The 18,179-nt window shown below is 34.0% G+C and overlaps 1 protein-coding gene across 2 annotated transcripts; it reads left to right on the forward strand.

The window, feature by feature from the left end:
• Positions 1–12,502: 12,502 nt before the first annotated feature.
• On the forward strand, positions 12,503–17,897 carry LOC129882473 (uncharacterized). Of its 2 annotated transcripts, none has more exons than XM_055956770.1 (6): positions 12,503–12,595; positions 14,072–14,184; positions 15,425–15,633; positions 15,904–16,101; positions 16,562–16,621; positions 17,555–17,897. In XM_055956770.1, exons 2-6 carry the CDS (start codon positions 14,073–14,075, stop codon positions 17,714–17,716), a joined length of 741 nt encoding a protein of 246 aa, XP_055812745.1. In that variant the 5' UTR covers positions 12,503–12,595; position 14,072; the 3' UTR covers positions 17,717–17,897. The 2 variants fall into 2 exon arrangements, with proteins under 2 accessions (XP_055812745.1, XP_055812747.1); XM_055956772.1 differs by lacking the exon at positions 12,503–12,595 and adding an exon at positions 12,699–13,188.
• The last annotated feature ends 282 nt before the right edge of the window (positions 17,898–18,179 follow it).

The raw sequence follows: 18,179 nt of genomic DNA on the forward strand, positions 1-18,179 counted from the left end.
TGCTTCATCCGGTAAGTGTGAATTCCCTTTTTGAAAAAGTGACAATTGGTATGGATTAGTTGCATACATCTTATGCTTCTATAGATTGTAGAACTCATTGATTCAAGTTTCAATTCCCAAATGAGTCTATTCTACAATGGAAGGGTCATGATTCATTATTTAAGGTTAGCTTCAATTCTTCTCTTAAAGCTCTAGTTTGGGGTCATGATAGATAGAGAAAAAGTGGCCATTCTGTACTTTGATAAATTATGGCATGCTTACCCTATTTAAGGTTATATATATGGAGGAAGAGCTAGATGGATCTTGTTATGAACAATATATAGGTAAGAGTATATTGGTATGTCTGTTAGTAGGAGTTAATGCAAATGTAGATGTAGAGAGGCTAATATAGACATGAAAATTCTTAATTGATAATGACTCCAAGTGAGTATATTAGAATAATTATAGAACTAAGCTTGAATGTGGATGGCATGCGGGTGAGTGTGTGGTGCATTAGGAGCTTCTTGGTTAAGTCTCAAGGTTTGATAAAATATGGCGGTGAGGAGTAGTGCTTTTGGGATAAATTTTCCTATAGAAGTGTAGGATCCTAAGGTATATTGACAAAATGGAATATGAGTTAGACTTGCCATTTGAGTTGGCTTTGGTTCATCCGGTATTTCATGTGTCAATAGTGAGGAAGTTCGTGGGTGATCCAAATTCTATTGTGCCAATAGAGAATATGAGTATTGAAGAGAATTTGATGTATGAGGTCTCGATTGAGATTTTAGGCCGGCAAGTGAAGAGGTTAAGAAATAAAGATATTATGTCTGTCAAAGTATTATGGAGGAATCAACAAGTAGAGAGTACTATGTGGGAAGCAGAATTGGACATGATGAAGCGTTATCCGTATCTCTTTCCTTTCACTCAAGCCTAAAGGGTACTAAGTTGTTCATGATCAAATCGATTAAACTCCTACGTTTCAATTTCATATGTCATTTGTATACATGCATGATTCATAAAAATAATTTTTCTCAAGGACTATGTCTTATGTTAAGTATGAAGTTTACATGTTTGATGCATTTTTTAAAGTGTTCTCATGTCCATGTTAGGTTTCTAAGTCCTTTTTTTTCATGTCCTTCTTATATTAGTTGAATCTCATTCGATGACGAATATTCCCAAGGGGGAGATATTATAACAATCCTCAAAATGCTCACAAGTGCCTTAAGAATGCGTTGAAAATAGTTCGCTCATGTAATTCATTATCTTTAATCTTTTTGAAAAATTCGATTTCGGAATATTGATCAGGGGGTCAAAACCTATGGAAAATAGTCTCGATGGATTTTTAGGACCCTTATATCAAAAGATAAATTTTTCAAAAAAACTGCGCAAAACATTAAAGTAAGTGGCAAGTCCGCATCGTGGACTTGATCGCCTCTGCGTCGCGGACCTGGCTATGGTTTTCTGGAGAATTTAGTTTTTAGTAAGGGCACTATATTCTTTTCCCCAAATTGTTAGTTAATGAACCTAGACGTTTTTAGGACCAAATTCAACTCTATAAATTGACCTAAACCTCTAATTCTATTTATTCTTCTACAATTCACTTACTCAACTATTTTTCTCTCTACAAAAGACTCTCAAGGACTACATTGAAGACTTCAAGTAAATTCACTCAAACTCTCCATCAAAACTCTCGAGTTCTTCCAAATTATTTGGTTTTGTCAGTTAAGGTATGTGAGTATTGATTCATGGATTCTTTCATCAATGAAGCCCAATCATTTTCTCAAGTTTTCTATCAAATTAAAGTATGATATTTTATAGATTTTATGATTTCTATTTCAATTACATGAATTATGATTCAAATTATGATTATGAGTCTATTTTGATATAAATTGATGGTTATTGCATTTAATTAAAGAGTTTTCCATGAATTTTCCTATATTGATCTTTAGAGTTCATGATGTAAATTATGAGTATTTTTAATTATACTTCCAAAGGATATTATCTACATGAATTATGTATGGGATGAAAGAAAGTTTGTGATCATGCATGTTTTTAAGTCAATTTCATGACTTTCAAGTCAATTGATCATGCATTCATATCTTACCCTAATTTCAAGTATAAGCTATGATCATGAATTTTCAAGTATGAATTATGATTATGTATTTCAATTATGATCACGGCCTGTAAGTATGTTTCGAATGATGATTTTCATGCAAATTATGGAAAGGGTGACTTAGAGCCCAATATGGTGCCCTAAGTCCTAATGATATGAACTATGTATGTATGATTTGTAATGTGAAAGGACAATACCCGTATTGCACTTATGTTATGAAAATGAGATACTCTATGATTTTCAAACCTATGATCATGACTATGATATATGTCATTATGATTTCTATGCTATGTATATATTCCATGGGATTTGACTTAGCACAGAATATGGACTTGAGGTGGGGACTTGAAATATGAGGTCTTTATATAAAGTCTATTATCACATAACTACGTGCCACTATAGGTATAAAGGGATTAGAGGTGAATACTCAAATCTCTAATAGGTGAGTACCCAAAATATTAAGGCTTGGAAGTGAGTACCCGAGTCTAAGAACTAGGGGTGAGTACTCGGTTCACATAACCGCTTAGTGGATCCACTTAGGCAAGTAGGAGTCTACCTTGGCAAGTAGATTCTCCTTTTCCTTTGTTGTATGGGGAGACAACGGGATTCCATGTTATAACTCATATGGTCTTATTGTCGGTTATGGTTCCAATCCAACACATGTATGGTCTTTTTATATTTTAAATGACTAATCCTATATTTTAATTTATATGATACTCTTATGGTTTGTTATGCATTGATCCTTCTTAAAGACTACTTATGATTTTTGACTACTCCTATCATGCTATTTAAAATGGTCATTTGTACAAACATAGTTTTCTATGCATTGCATTGCCTACATACTTAGTACATTCCAATATACTAATGCATATTTTGCCTACATTGTCTCATAATGTAGGGGTTAAGGTTGAAGATAATATTCGTCCATGTGGCTAGTTAAGCTTTCCTATCTGGCGGTATTTGTGGTGAGTCCTCATTTATCGAGGACTAGTCATTGAGTTGGCTATTATTTTCAAAGACTTTTATTATGTTTCATATTGAGGGTGAGCTAGGGATAGGTCTTAGTCCCCGCCCATGATCATGAGTAGAGGCATCTAGTTGGACAAATGTTTCAAGTCTATGTTGTCATGTGATATTCTTCAATTTCTATTCATGGTTTAAACTCTCTTATGATGTTTCCGTTTTTACTTTACCTTATGTATGCTTATGATATGTACACGAGGCTTGGTTGGAGCCTTCAAAATTTTGATCGTTGTGTTACGACTAGGCCCTAGGTTGGGTCGTGATACGAAAGCGCTATGTGGGAAGCGGAAGCGGACATGAGGAAACGATATCCTTACCTCTTTCCTTCCAATCCATTCTAAGGTACTTAGATATTTATACTCAAATCCTCTAAGAACTCCTACGTTTTTACTCCTTCGTGTCATGACATATACCTGCATTCCATGAAAATGATTATTTATTTTTTATATATATAGTTAGAAGTGGCATTGTTGCATTCATGTTGGGTTGCTAGTTCTTTTTACATGTCCTTCCTAATTAGTCAAATCTCATTTGAGGATGAATATTCTCAAGGGGGAGATATTGTAATATCCGGATGTGACAAAGGTAGAGTATGACATAATAAGATGAATAATTAGTCTTGGTGAATCCATTGGTTAAGGGAGATTTTCTTCCATGAGTATCAATTAAAGATTTCAGTCTTCTTAATTTCAACTTCAATTACATGAACTATGATGTATTTTGTGAATTCAAATCTATTTTTGGTATAAATTGATTGATAATTGTTGGGATTGGTAGATTCTTCATAAATATTCATTATATTATTAATTAGAATTTCGAATCTCATTATAGAGGATGAAAACTCATGAAAAATGATAAAAAGTCTGGGGATTTGCTTGGAAAACACTGGGGTGGCTCCACTATCGCATTGGGAATGTGCCTCTGTAGTTTTCCCCCTAGCGCGATGCGCCACCATAGCACCATCGCCCAGTTTTATATAAAACGCATTCACAAATGCAACATATGTGATAAAATTCTTTTGTTTTGTTTTGTTGATACTTACCTCTCATAAACTATTCTTCCAAGTGAATGAATTATATTTCATTTATGATTTAAATCTCTCAACCAAGCATGAATTACTCCTCCAGTACATGAACTTAGTTTCAAGCATGACTATTCAAGTATGATTTTAAGTATGTTTCAAAGTATGCTTTCTTCATACAAATTAAGGAAAAGGGTGAATTAGGGCCCTATGTGGTGACGTAAGGCCTAATATTTTGAATTATGTATGTATGATTTGTAATATGGAAGGACAATACCCATAGTGCACTTACGTTATGAAATGAGCTACTCTATGAGTTTCAAACCTATGATCATGTCTATAATATATTAACTATGATTATCATGCTATGTATGTATTTCGTGGGATTTGACTTAGCAACGAGTGGACTTGAGGTGAGGGCCCTACCAAAAGTCTTAGTTGCAAGCTCATATCTCTTAAACTACGTGCCACTGTAGGTTGCCTTTATGGCCTAGCTATTGGATCTACATATAGCGTATGCATGACCTGTCTAGCGGGGTACAGTCTACCTTGGCAAGTAGCTTCCCATTTTCTTCGTTGTATGAGGAGACAACGAGATTCCATGTTATATCTTGTATGGTCTTAATGTTGGTTATGGTTCCTATCACATATATGTTTAACGACTATTATGCTACTTTATGATCTTTAACTATGTCCTTTGAGTGCTTTGATCATTACAATATTCTTCATGACTTTACTTAACCTTTTTATCATATATAATCTTGGTCATTGCCTTTTATGATTCATGTTGCATGTCATGCCCTCATACTTAGTATAATCCAATGTATTAATGCATATTTTTTTGCTTACATTGTCTCATAATGTAGGGGTTGAGGTTGAAGAACATATTCATCCATGTGGCTAGTTAAGCTTTCTTATCCGGCGGTGTATGTGTGAGACCTTATCCATCGGGGACTAGTTATCGAGTTGGCTGTTATTTCTAAAGACTTTTGTTACATTTTATTTTGAGGGTGAGCTAGGTACATATCTTAGAGCCCACCCATGTTCATAAGTATAGGCATCTAGTTGGACAAATTATTCGAGTCTATATTGTCATGTGACATTCTTCATCTTCTATTCATGGCTTAGACCCTGTTATGATGTTTCCACTTTTACTTTACCTTGTGTATGGTTAGGATATGAACAAGAGGCTTGGTTAGAGCCCTTCGAGGTTTTGATCGCCATGTTACGACAAGGCCCTAGATCAGGTCGTGACAGCAAGTGCCTAATAGAGTCCTACAGATCGGTGTGGAGACGTCTGTATCCTATCTTTTGGATGCTATAAGGTATTTTAGGGAAACTTCATTCTTGATTCCTGATCATGTGAAATTTCTTTGATCAATCTCTAAATACTTTCTTGGAATTCATTTCTCCTTAGATGGACAACACGAGCTTTTCGATGGATGTGGCTGGAGCTTCAGCACATACTACCCACTCTTCGACAGTATCTATGACCATCTCGGCTCCTTTGGATCCAGCATTAGAGATTCAACATCTCGATAAGCATGAACCACAAGCAGGTATGGTTTGGGGTGCATCGAGCGGTTATCACCCAAGAGATTGACTTGTAGGTCCTTAGCAGGGTTCTTCGTCAGTCTCTTTCTATGTGATGGAGTTCATAGATTGGACAAGGTAGGCTTCTATAATGTTTCCTATGCAGTGAGACATGACTCAGCGATTTATTGAAGGATTGATTTTGCTGCTCCGCCTAGCATCACATCACTTGATAGCAGTGGGGTCTACTTTTCCCCAGGTAGTCAGTTATGTTAGGTCTATGGAGCATGCATGTATAAAGACTTACAGAGGTGGAAATAGGAGATTTCGCCATCAGCGCAGCAGAGGTAGCACCCGGCTCCGAGGTAAGGATCATCCTAGTGAGGGTCAGCTTCACTCTAGACCTACCTGACCCATGGCAGGAGCACTAATATTCTCAAATTACACCTCCCTAAAGAAATATAAAGTGATCATTGATCAAATATAGAATCTAACAAAGGTTAGGGTCTATCCCACGAGGAATATAGTAATCAATTTATTTCCATAAAAAAGGGGGGATTTCTATAAACTAATGAGCAAATCAAATAACAAGCATCAATGAACAAAAGTACAATTTAATGTGGTTTAAATCATGAAGTGAAACTAGGGTTTTATGTGTTCCCCATGAATCCTTAACTAAGTAGACTTTTTAGTAGTAATTATTTCATAGTGTGTTACATTTTAAATTGGTAAGTAAATTTCACCTAACTCCTTGATCCGGCAAATAAGCAAATTTCACTACGCAACTTGATCCGTCTACGAATGTATTCTTTGCTAATCCTTATCAATGATCCCAAATTTAGCTATTTCTTGATTCGTTCAAGCTAATTAGATGAAGATGATTAGCCCCAAATCTCGTTGTTTAATCCCTTTTCCCATCCATTACCTCCTTGATCTGTCATGTAAGGATAAGGTGAGTTCTAACGTTGGCCACCGTTAAAAAGCAATCAAAACTAAGAAAAAAATAATACATGCATGCACACTTTTTAAGACTTACTTTTTACTAAGTTCTAAGTAGTTAATTTCTCATGGTTACCAAAACCCTAGTTGTGGAATTAGCTAATCATAACTACGTGATCACAATCAATAATATTTATGTTAATAGCAATCATGAACGTACAAAGTAACTTCGAGAATCCAAAATCTTCAATAAATCCAAACCTAAAATATTGATAACAAAAATCGGAATTCCAGAATAAAAGTCCAAAAGTAGTTCAAGCTTAATTCTCAAACCCAACAACGCGCATAAACTAAACTAAATCTAAGAAGTATATTTATAGACAAAAAATCCTAAGTAATTATGAATTTGGAGAACATAGAAAATTTTAAGTCGGTTCAGGTCTATGACTCATTTCTACGGATTGTACCAACTATGACGAGTCGTAGACCCAGCTTGTAAGTCTTCATCTTGCACTGAGGAGCTCTTCTTCTTTACGACCGCTTTCTTTGACTCGTAATTCTGAGGTCGACTCGTCAACTGGAGTCGTAGACTTCATCATCAGTAACTTCAAGCTACGAGTGTGTTCTATGACTCATAGAAATATGAACGAGCCGTAGAGCTAACTCGTCTTCTTTACTTTGCCCTCAATCTTTTATTTCTCTTTGACGACTTCACATGATGACCTGTAAGGCTGAAAATGAGTTGTTTACTTCACTCGCAATCTTCAGTTCAACTTTATTTTTCTCATGTGTCTTTGACAATTGATACATATGACCCGTATAAATAAAGACGAGTCGTAGGATGAGCTCGTAAATACAAAACATCCCTTCCTTCAGTGATGTGATTCCTCAACCAATTCTCCGACTTAGTTTTCTGCAAAAGAAGCATAACTAACATCAAATATGCTAACAAATACTAAAAAAAACATGCATATTCTTAAGTTTAAAGCATTAAAAGTACCATAAATCCACGGTACATTAACACCCTCAACTTAAAATGGTTGTTTGTCCTCAAGCGACACTACCATACTACAATGATACAATACAAAACAAGATTAAGAATGTATAGCAATCATAGGCTATTAACTCCCGACCCAATCCAATTTCTATCCATGATACCGTTGCAACCATTATTTCAAATCAAACTAACTTATGTGGATCAATGCTAGACATTTCAACACAAATAGTCAGATTAACATGCCAAAAATAACATTCACCATTTTTCATGGCTATTTATACGATGTCACTTGTGCCCTCACTGAAAAGAAGTCCCTCTTTAACTCATCTTTTGCAAATATTTCTTTAAACTCAGGGACGTGGAAAACACTCACGCTCACGAAAGAAATTCAGACTCTCATGCACAATACCATAGGCTTTCCCTTATTTTCAATACTTAGACTCTTAGACTGTTGAATTACGATCACTATAGGACTTTTTCGACTTGTAATGTAGGCTCGGGGGCAGGTCATGTGGTACATTTAGATTTTAGTAACTTTCGTCCCTCCTCAAACACTACATTAACCTTGAGTCCACTTCTTACACCTAGCTCGTGGTCAAGAATATAAAAAGATGTCACATTTTCTTTCTCAAAAATAATTTTCACATTTCTCAATTTTTGAAGATCAATGATATGATGATGAGGATAAATGTATCACTACACACAAGGCATGAAGGCAATATTTAACTCAACATGTAATATAAAGTTCAAAGTTCTCAAAAACTCAACATAAACATGATATACACCCTCAATAGATAGTAATGGGAAGAAAATATATTGAAATAAGTGTTCACCCTTTTTGAAAGCATTTCATTACTCAAGTGTGATCAAAACCCCCAACTCAACCCCTGATGCGATGCATTATAAGTCAAATAGTGTTACAAGCCTCTCTCACAGACAAATCATGTATCACATGCTTTTAAAGCAAATATAATAGCAAATAAGGCCCCCATATAGGAAACACAATAATAATCAAGCCCACATGGGCAACACAATATAATCAACAATCCCAATTCACATTACGACCCTATCCCAAATTCTATAACATATGAATGATTAATTACTCAATCCCAGTATCAAAGAAGGATAACCAAACCTGCCTCGAAGGCTGAAACTTCACTCAAAAACTCTAACCGGAGCTCTACTAACAAACATCAATTCTGAAACGATTACCAACTATCAAGAATGGATAAAGTTCATCAGAAGGAGTCTAACGATACCCATATTGCAAGGTTATAGAATCGGGGTCAAAATCATCCAAAAATCTCTCCGAAATCAAGTAAGAAAAAATCATAATTTTATTTGAAAATCATGTTCTACAAGTAAAAAGGAGTTTGTGGTTGAAAAACCCATTAAAATGGATCGAGCTCCAGATCAAAAAATTACTAATTTTCCAACTTGAAGAAGAAACCCTAAAGCCCACATTTGCAACGCGATTTAAAATGAGAAATTTTGAAAACCTTTGTCAAAATCAGTTTACCCACAGTACAAGGACCTTAAATCGCAAAAATCAATGAAAATACATTCTAAATCGGCCTTCAAATCAACAATTTTTGTTTTCTCTACTTTTGGAATTTAAAATCTACACTTTATGAATAGAAATCATTAAATATGAAAGTGATATTCTTGGAAAATGAGTAAAATAAAGTTAGAACTACGTACCCAATAATTATAAGAGAAAAACGCATTAAAAACCACCTCAAACAGACCTTTCTAGCTCCAAAAATCTCAAAAATACGAAATGGGTTCCTACAGATTTTTAACACAGTGATTTCATTGCAAAAACCCATTTTCCGTCGCAAAAAGTCTATTTTTTCTTCGCTAAAGGTATGCACCAACAACCTTCAAAATATCTTTTTAACCTTCGGGACCCATCTAGAACCCTATAAACACGATGCAATAGTGCAAATTAATTATAAAACATGTTTCAAAATTAATGGAATCATCGGATATCTGAAAAATAATTTTATGACAAAAATACCTTCTCGTACCCCTTTTAGAACTAAAACTCAACTTTTAGCCTAAATTTTCAAAACAAATTCTAAGGTCCCGAGCTTTAAGTTAACACTCACCTAGACCAAACTCGACATTATGGATGTAACAGAACTGATAGAATTTCCATCCGACGCTTGAATATCAATATGTTGACCAAGGTCAACTATCTCAATAAAAACTCCGCTCAATGTCCCAAATCACTAAAATCACGTCTGATCGCATCGGGAACCATGTCATCCATCCTCACAACATAAACAATGTATGAAAATGATAAGGAGAACGGCAAAATGATCATTTCACATGAAAAAATAATTTATCAAGAATTGGGACATTACAAAAACTCATATTTGGACTTTAAGAGAAAAAATGATTAAAAGAAAAGAAAATTCGTTGAGTCGAGTCGAGTTAATTTTTTTAAAAAATAAAAACTCGATAGTTGAAATTGAATTCTGAGCTTGACACGTGTCCCTCCATCAAAATTAAGGGTAAAATTATGATTCTGAGCTTGACATGTGTCCCTCCATCAAAATTAAGGGTAAAATTATGTCAAGTTATAATAGTAGGGGTATATTTGAATCAAAAATATCACGGAAGGGATAAATTTAGACCAAAAGTATAACGAGTGATATATATAAACTATTTATAATAGTATAGGGGTATATTTTGACCATTTTTCGTACCTAAGATGACTATTATTTAGAAGTGTCAAAATGAACCTAAATAAAGGTAACCCACCCAATTGCCCAAAATTTTATGGGTTAGAATCAAGATAATTTGTATTGGGTCAATCTCAACTCATTCAAGTTTTAACTCATCTTAAAAAGAAGAAAAAATTATCAAACTATTCAAAATTAGCAACTTATTTATGAAAAATAGCTATAGTTTCAAAATATTATCCAAAAGAGCAATATATTGTTATTATAACAAATACTTCCCTTCTCTCCCTTACCTCTTCTTCCTCTCTCTTGCCCTCTCCTCTCTCGCACTCTCTCTCTGTCCCCTCTCTTTCTTGCCCTCTCTTCTTTCCTGCCCTCTTATCTCTCTCGTCCTCTCTCTTGTCTGTCCTCTCTCGCCCTTTCTTTCTCTCTCTCTCTCTCTCTCTCTCTCCTTCCATTATGAAAAAATATATTCAAATTTATTATGTATCAATTGTATTCAATAAATATAGGTGAGAGTTTTGTATTTTATTTCAATTGTATTCGAAAAACTATATTTTGTATTTTTGTATCAATTGTATTTGTATTCATACGAATACAATATGCATCCATCCTCCATGTCAAATGTATTTGTATTCAATCAAAGAGAGGATGAATACAATTGTATTCGTTGTTTTTCGAATACAATTGATACAAAATAAATACATAATTCAATGCAAAATAAATACAAAATACACTCCTCTCTCCTCCCTCTATCGATCTCGCTCGCTTCTCTCCTCCCTCTCTCGATCTCGTTCCCCTCTCTTTTCTTAATATGTATTTATTTTGATACAAATCAGTTTCTTTTTGTATTCTTTTCCTCCAAAATCAACGACAAAACACACTCTTTCCTCTCTCTCACAGATCTCACTCGCATCTCTCCTCCCTCATCCCCTAACATTTTGCTTTATTCATAATTAAGCAAATTATAACTATAAAATCTTATTTAATACTAAAATGTCGCTGTTTTAATAAATTTTCCTTAAAAGAATCTTTTTGATTTAAAAATCTTGGCTGCCCTGACTTGTCGCCCAAACCCATTTGTTTATTATTTGGATAACCCACTTGCGTGCAATATTCCTTCATTATTCTGTTTGATTAGGTAAGAGTAGGACACAATGCACCAAAAAAAAAAGAAGAGAGAGTAGGATACAAAAAAAAAGATCTCTATTGAATTAATAATTAGACATTAAAATAAAGAACCATTATCGGGGATAAGTATCGAAAGGAGACGCAAAATGTTAGACATTTTTGAATAGCTATTGTAATAATAGGGGAAGACATATTATTGAGGAAAACTTGTACTGAAGTAAAAGAAAGTGTTAAGAATGATTTGACCCGTTTGGGACATGAATTTTTCTTCTTCTTTTTTTCTTTAAAAAGAGCATTTCTGAAAGTATTGTTTGATTATAGTATTTTAAAATAATATTTTGTCTAATATTTGAAGATAAATTTATCAAGTTAAATATTTTTTTTTCATACTTTTTTTTTACAAATGAAGTGTATGTTGAAATATAACTTTTATTTTGCACTTCAATTTTAATAATTACTACTATTTTTTTTTTCCAAGTTCCAACGGAATTAATATCCAAACGCCTACTTACCAGTACTAGTGATGCTGCAATTCGAACTGACCTATGGGAAGTAACACCATATGTATAACTTTAAGAAACATATATATGTGAATAAACTTTCTAGTAATATTATTATTCGAATTCTGTTTCTTTCTTTCTTTCCATTATACGTTGTTGTTAAGAAAATACTACTCCCTTCTTCATCTTTTAAGATTAAGATGAGCACTTCAAATTTTATACGATAATTAATAAATTATTAATATATTAAAAAATTTTATTATTTTATTCTTTATTTATATCAATATAATATATATAAAGTATAAAAATAGTTAATATTAAAAAATTATTTATATTCATAAAGTTATATAAATTATGAGATAAAAAATTAATTAATTATATTTTAATTTAATAAATAATTAAATAATATAAAATAAATATTTTTAATAAAATGTTCATCTTGAAGGGAGAGTCTAATAAAGAAAAGGTAGGTTACGTTGTATAGTCATCGTGAGGGTAGGAAACGATGTCCACGTAGTAAATAAAGCAGTAGAAGACAGAACAATTACTCCTAATAATTAAAATTCCTATAGAAAAGGAGGCATTGACATCGCTTGAAGGAATAGCTTATCATTTGCCTCTTTTTTTTTTCTCTGTGTTACTCATTCCAAAACTCTTCCATCTTTTCAGGTAAACATTCTTCTATAGTCCTCCAGTTCTCGTTCATCTTCTATTATTCCTCTTTCTGTGCAACCTTCCTTCTTTCTTCTACTTTCATCTCTCTTTCGCTCTAACTAGTTATCAACAAAACTTTTGACTACTTATTTTTCTGGCTTTGGTTCAATTTATGAGAATTGCCTTGTATACTCGGGTGTGGTGTTCTTCCAAATTAGAGACTATACCTTTCAGGGAGTGTAAAAGATAGACTTGTTCTTTTTTTTTTATTAGCGTTCAGGGTATATTAGAAATCAGCATGGTCGTATTGTAAGTTATCTATTTTGTGCCTTTAGTTTTTCTTTCATTCATGCGATATACGTACAATTGGATTCGTCTTAGATCCCAAAGGATGGAAGTAACAACCTTCGTCCACTCTTGCCTTGGCAAGTATGCTGGACAGATCGCTCAGCGGATTAGTCGAAGTTAGCCTCAACACCTATGAAATTAAGGGGGGTCTTTTTAGCTGGTCCACTCTCAGTCTGAAACATAAGTTGAAGGGTAACAAGGATGGTTTGTTCTAGCTTTTTAAAGCTTACTTGGACGTGACCTAATTGGAGGCCGGAATGGTAGTTACAATTTTTTTTTATATCTATTTTGTATTTTTGTGCTTAGAATAGTTTTGTCACTGTTTGATTCGCAAATGCAAAATTGTGTCGTTTTATCTGGTCTAGTTCTGTTCTACTCTGTAAGTTAAAGAGAAAAAAACGAAAAAGACGACCTTTTCTTGTTTCGGTGCATCTTAATTATATTGGAGAACATGGTACTATTATTATCAAATCTGCTTGGATTAGTTTGAGCATACACCCCAAGCTTGACCTGAACACCATGGTTATAAAAACAAAAGTAAGGACTGTTGGACGTGAAGCAAAAAAGTAGGACGGATTTGACACATATAATATGGCTAGTCTTAGTTTCCTTACCAACCTTGTGTATCGCAGTCAAGAGTGACTTGGAAATTTTATGTTTAGTGATGTGCTTGAATTAGGCCAATCAAAGCTGAATTAAGATCGTCTCTGATTTGCTTTTGTTCACTTTGTTTGGCTGAAGTTCCAAAGGCATGATATTGATACTGAATCATGAGAAAACACTGTAATTAGTGCAAAGACATTGCTGATCTGATTGTCTTGTGCAACCTAAAGTTCTTGGGATTTTTTGAATGTATTCGTCATGATCAAACGAATAATTCTGAGATTATATTCCTGTTTCATTAAAGGAATTCTACAGAAAAGCATATGCTTCATTTCTGTATTTTCTTTTTATTGTTCTTGACGGATATCATTTGTGGGACCAAAGCACTTTGTTAATTCAGTATAGGAAAACGAACAGCCTTCTGTTCTCTCAATTGTCATTATTCAACTGCTATTAGTATGTCTATTGGTAGAATACTTTCTTCGTGCTTCAATTTACTATTTCCTCAATCTAGACTGACTGGTTGTTTTCTCCTGGCAGCATGGATTTGAGGCTCTGCCTGTGTCTTTTCATACTTGGTTCTAGCTGGTATTGTGCTGCTAGAGAATTAGCTGTCCGTAACCTCCTTATTACTGAAACTGAAGATTTTTCGGGTACTTTCTCTTTTTCCAATTTAGTAGTGGCTACAGTGGTGTAGTATGGTTGTAAAGTCTCTGTGTTTGAAGTCATGGGACAGTTGTATTAGTGTGCTGATGGAGAAAGAAAATGAATAAATCCTATAAACCTTATTTACGGACTTACAAAATCTGGTGTCTACTACGGTTGGTGTCTGGTTTCCCTTTCATTAACAAGAACCTCCGTGATTGTCCACTACATCATTAGTCCCTTATTGGAAGTTTGTGGTTTTCTGCCAGACCACTGATTGCAGTTTATGTATTTACTTCCTCTATCCTATTTTATGTGAAGGAATTTGACTGTCCAGAGATTTTAGGATGTTGCTTTGACTTATTGTTAGTGGTGGAAGAAAATACTTGCACAATTATACCGTTGATGAAACAAAGCATAAAAAAACTATAAATTCACATAGTTAATTGAATATGAAAATTCATAAAAAAAAAAGTGAAGTACATTGAACATTTTGTAATGTCCCAAACTTTAAAAAAATAAATATGTCCAGGATTAAGTACTGACTTGACAGCTCCTCCCAAGCTCGTCTAATAACAACTTTTATCATGCCTTGTGTACTATAACTTCAACCTTTCTCTAATCAAAAAACCTTTTTCCTTCTTGACCAAATGAACCATATCTTCCATTGACCCTTCCCTCTAGTACACTTGCTCATGAAGTCTTTCTATCTTTTCAAATAAACGAATTTCATATCGTTTTCCTTTCAACTCGGAAGGGGCTAAGGATCAAACAATCGCTAAAGATGTTCATGTCAATAGTTGATTGGAGCATTACATCTTACCTTTACAAGTGTGTTAATGCGAATTATATTAGGTTCTGCTCAATCAATTGATTGGCATGGATAAGGCCTCATAGATATTGGTGGGTTTGTGAAGATAAATAGGCAGCTGGAATATAAATATGGAAGGTCAAGTATTTTGTTGTAGCTGATCGCTTAAAATGGGCCTCATTTCACACAAATGGTTATAAGCAATTTCTGCTACTTTTGTTAGTACTTATCTACTTGGCTATGGATTCCTAGTTTTTCCAGCTAGTAATCATTGCATCATTCTTGTAGATTATGTCAATCCTACTTGCTAGCCTAATGTACTCTTTTACCTAAAAGCTTTATAGAGGATGATTTGATCTGGTTGATATACTAGTAATTTTGTATAGCTTCATTATTGTGTCAGTCAGACGCTAATGTTTAAAAAAATGTTTATCTAGGCTCTATTGTACCAGCATTGCAAATAAATAACCTAGAAGAACTGAGACAAGTTCAACCTCTGGAAGAAGTCAATGGAAATGAACAGTTGTGCACATTGTGTGAAGTATATACTGCCAAGGCACTTGATTACATGGCTAATAACAAGACCCAAATAGAGATCATTGACCTTCTTCATAAATCCTGTTCAAAGATGTTATTTTACAAGGAGGTACTTGTAATCTGCCTTGAAATTGTTTATTTCTTGATTAATTGTTTTCACCTCAATGATTGATCTCCACTGCTCATAAAAGGGATAAGTCAATTCAGGCATTTTATTGTTTATTGAACTATGGATGCACAATCAGAAATAATAAGCTTCCTTTCTCTGTACACATTGGGGTTGTGCTGTCAAACTTTTAATCTGGATTACATAATATGAGACTTTTAATGGTTTCCATAGCTAGGTTCTGAGTTGATCTCTTTGGTTTTTTGGTTGCAGTGCGCCATACTCGTGGATTATTATGCTCCTATCTTCTTCTTAGAGATCAGCAAAATGAGACCTGAAAACTTTTGCCAAAAGTTTGGCCTTTGTGAACAAGTGGTTATCATTTCTCAGGTGCTTTCTGGAAAGAGCTGCGATTTATGCCACCAAGTAGTTACAGAGGCCGAATCGAAATTGAAAGATCCTGACACTCAGGTACATTATGTATTACCTTATATATGTAAGCTAAATGCGTGTTGCCTGGACTAACAAAATGCATAGGAAAGTTGCATCACATTGCAATGTCTTGCAAATAATGTTCATTACAATCCTCCATCATCATGTCAAGAAATTTTGTAAAAGCTGAATGTCTGTGTAACACTTGTATCTCTGTTCAATAACTTTAGTTTATCTGTGCTCAACTTGTGCATATGTGAAATGAGAACTCCATGTAGGATTTCTTTGCAGCTGCTAGTCCTCGTACATGATATCATGGACGATGTGTTAGGTAAAGGAACGGTTAATTTCTTTGTGTGTCTTGCCGTGTTGAAATAATATCAGTATATTATCTTAGAATTAAATTGTATGTACATGTAATGTAATTGGAGGTGTGAGGTAATATACTCACTTGGAATATGTTTGCTTACAAATCATTTTATTTTTGACATCGTTTCAGTTAGAGATACTTGAGCTGCTCTTGAAGGCATGTGGAGCTATCAAACCTTATGCTAAAAAGGTTAGAAACATCTGAAATGTAACTGTTTGATCATAGTTAAATCTGGAAGCGTTTTGATAGTTTCCAGATTTCCTTTGCATTAATTTTTTGGAATTCACAGTAGAAATGAATAATTTCATACTTAATGTCTTTTTGAACATTTTGAGTCTATGAAATGATTTTGCAACCCCTGCAGCGGCAGATGCACCTTGGCATTGGAAATTTAACTAAATAGAGTATAAATAATGAAAGCAATGACAAAAAAACCTACACCAAAAAATAAAACGATATTCTCTGAAAGTTTCATTCTTAGTTCACTGGTCTTGCGCTTTGTTGACATATCCTAGAGGCGGTGTTGATCCCCAACCTCTATAAGTTTTTTTAAGGTTTTGAGCTTCAGTTGTTAAAAAAAATAGGGGTTCTTGAGTGTCGAACCCTGACCTCAATGGAAAGAACTGATCTACCAACTAAGCCAAAGCTCTAGTCGATGTACCACTAAATTATAGCTCTTGCCGGTGTCTTGTGCAGAAAAGCGTACTATTTTTTAGTATATTGACAATATTATGAATACATTTTAACAAAATGAAAACTCATTGACATGAGTTGTAGTGTTTTTTTTGAATTGTGTCCTATTATTATTATAATTGAATTGTATATTTTTCCAGGGTGATGTGATTCAGTGATTCTTTCGATATTTTTAAATATCGACACTACTTGCGAAAAGCTTTGCATACACCACTGATTTCCTGTATCCATTCACTGGTATCTTATGAAATTCAGTTGAAAATTCTTAAAAGCCTGTTTAAATGCTTGATAACAAGCATTGACTACTCTGGAAATTGACTATATAGATGAATAAGCAAGCAATATAACACAACCCTGTTTGATATCTATTCTGATGTTTTTACTGTCTCACACTCACCTTTTCGTCCACACGTGGTTGCGTTTTGGCAGTGCAAGAAACTGGTGTTTGAATTCGCACCAGTGATTCTCGTAAATGCTGAACAGTTTCTGGAACAAAATGACATATGTGCTATTCTTCACGCTTGCGAGCGTGCAGTAGATAAAGAGCAACCATCACCAAGGAAGCAAACTTCATTGCATTCTGTGTCTTGAGGAGATAATGGTGGTATTCAGACTAGGTTGGGAACATATTGTTGTGTATGTAAACAATTAAACACCATCATAAAAGTTTCTGAAATGTTGTGTATAAATATAGTTTAATAGGTTGAATTCCAAACTTCATTTATTATTATGAACACAGTTATTTATGCAAGGGCAAATATATTAAATGTTATTCTCTCCGTTCCATATGAATTGGTTACTTTTCATTTTATACTGTACTTGATCATAAATAAGATGATTAATTTACTAATTTACCTGTTGTCCATATTGATGAACATCAAGATAATTTATAAAAATTATGTTTTATATGTTAGTTTTATGGTCACATGTGTTAGTTTTGTGCCTCACTTTAAAATTAAGTCCTCCTCACGGAAAGCATGCAAAAAGTTTTAATGCTTTTATTATGTGAAAATAACACTGCTTAAACAATTTGGAATTATATGTGAGATTAGTT

This window comes from Solanum dulcamara, chromosome 3, assembly GCF_947179165.1.
Source record: "Solanum dulcamara chromosome 3, daSolDulc1.2, whole genome shotgun sequence".
Taxonomy (NCBI): Eukaryota; Viridiplantae; Streptophyta; class Magnoliopsida; order Solanales; family Solanaceae; genus Solanum; species Solanum dulcamara.

What these genes read in the sequence shown, in the direction of transcription:
- LOC129882473 (XM_055956770.1), top strand. Translation starts at nt 14,073, where the DNA reads ATGGATTTGAGGCTCTGCCTGTGTCTTTTCATACTTGGTTCTAGCTGG. An exon ending in TGAAACTGAAGATTTTTCGG is followed by an intron (nt 14,185 to 15,424) that starts GTACTTTCTCTT and finishes ATGTTTATCTAG; the next exon opens with GCTCTATTGTACCAGCATTG. An exon ending in TCAAACCTTATGCTAAAAAG is followed by an intron (nt 16,622 to 17,554) that starts GTTAGAAACATC and finishes GCGTTTTGGCAG; the next exon opens with TGCAAGAAACTGGTGTTTGA.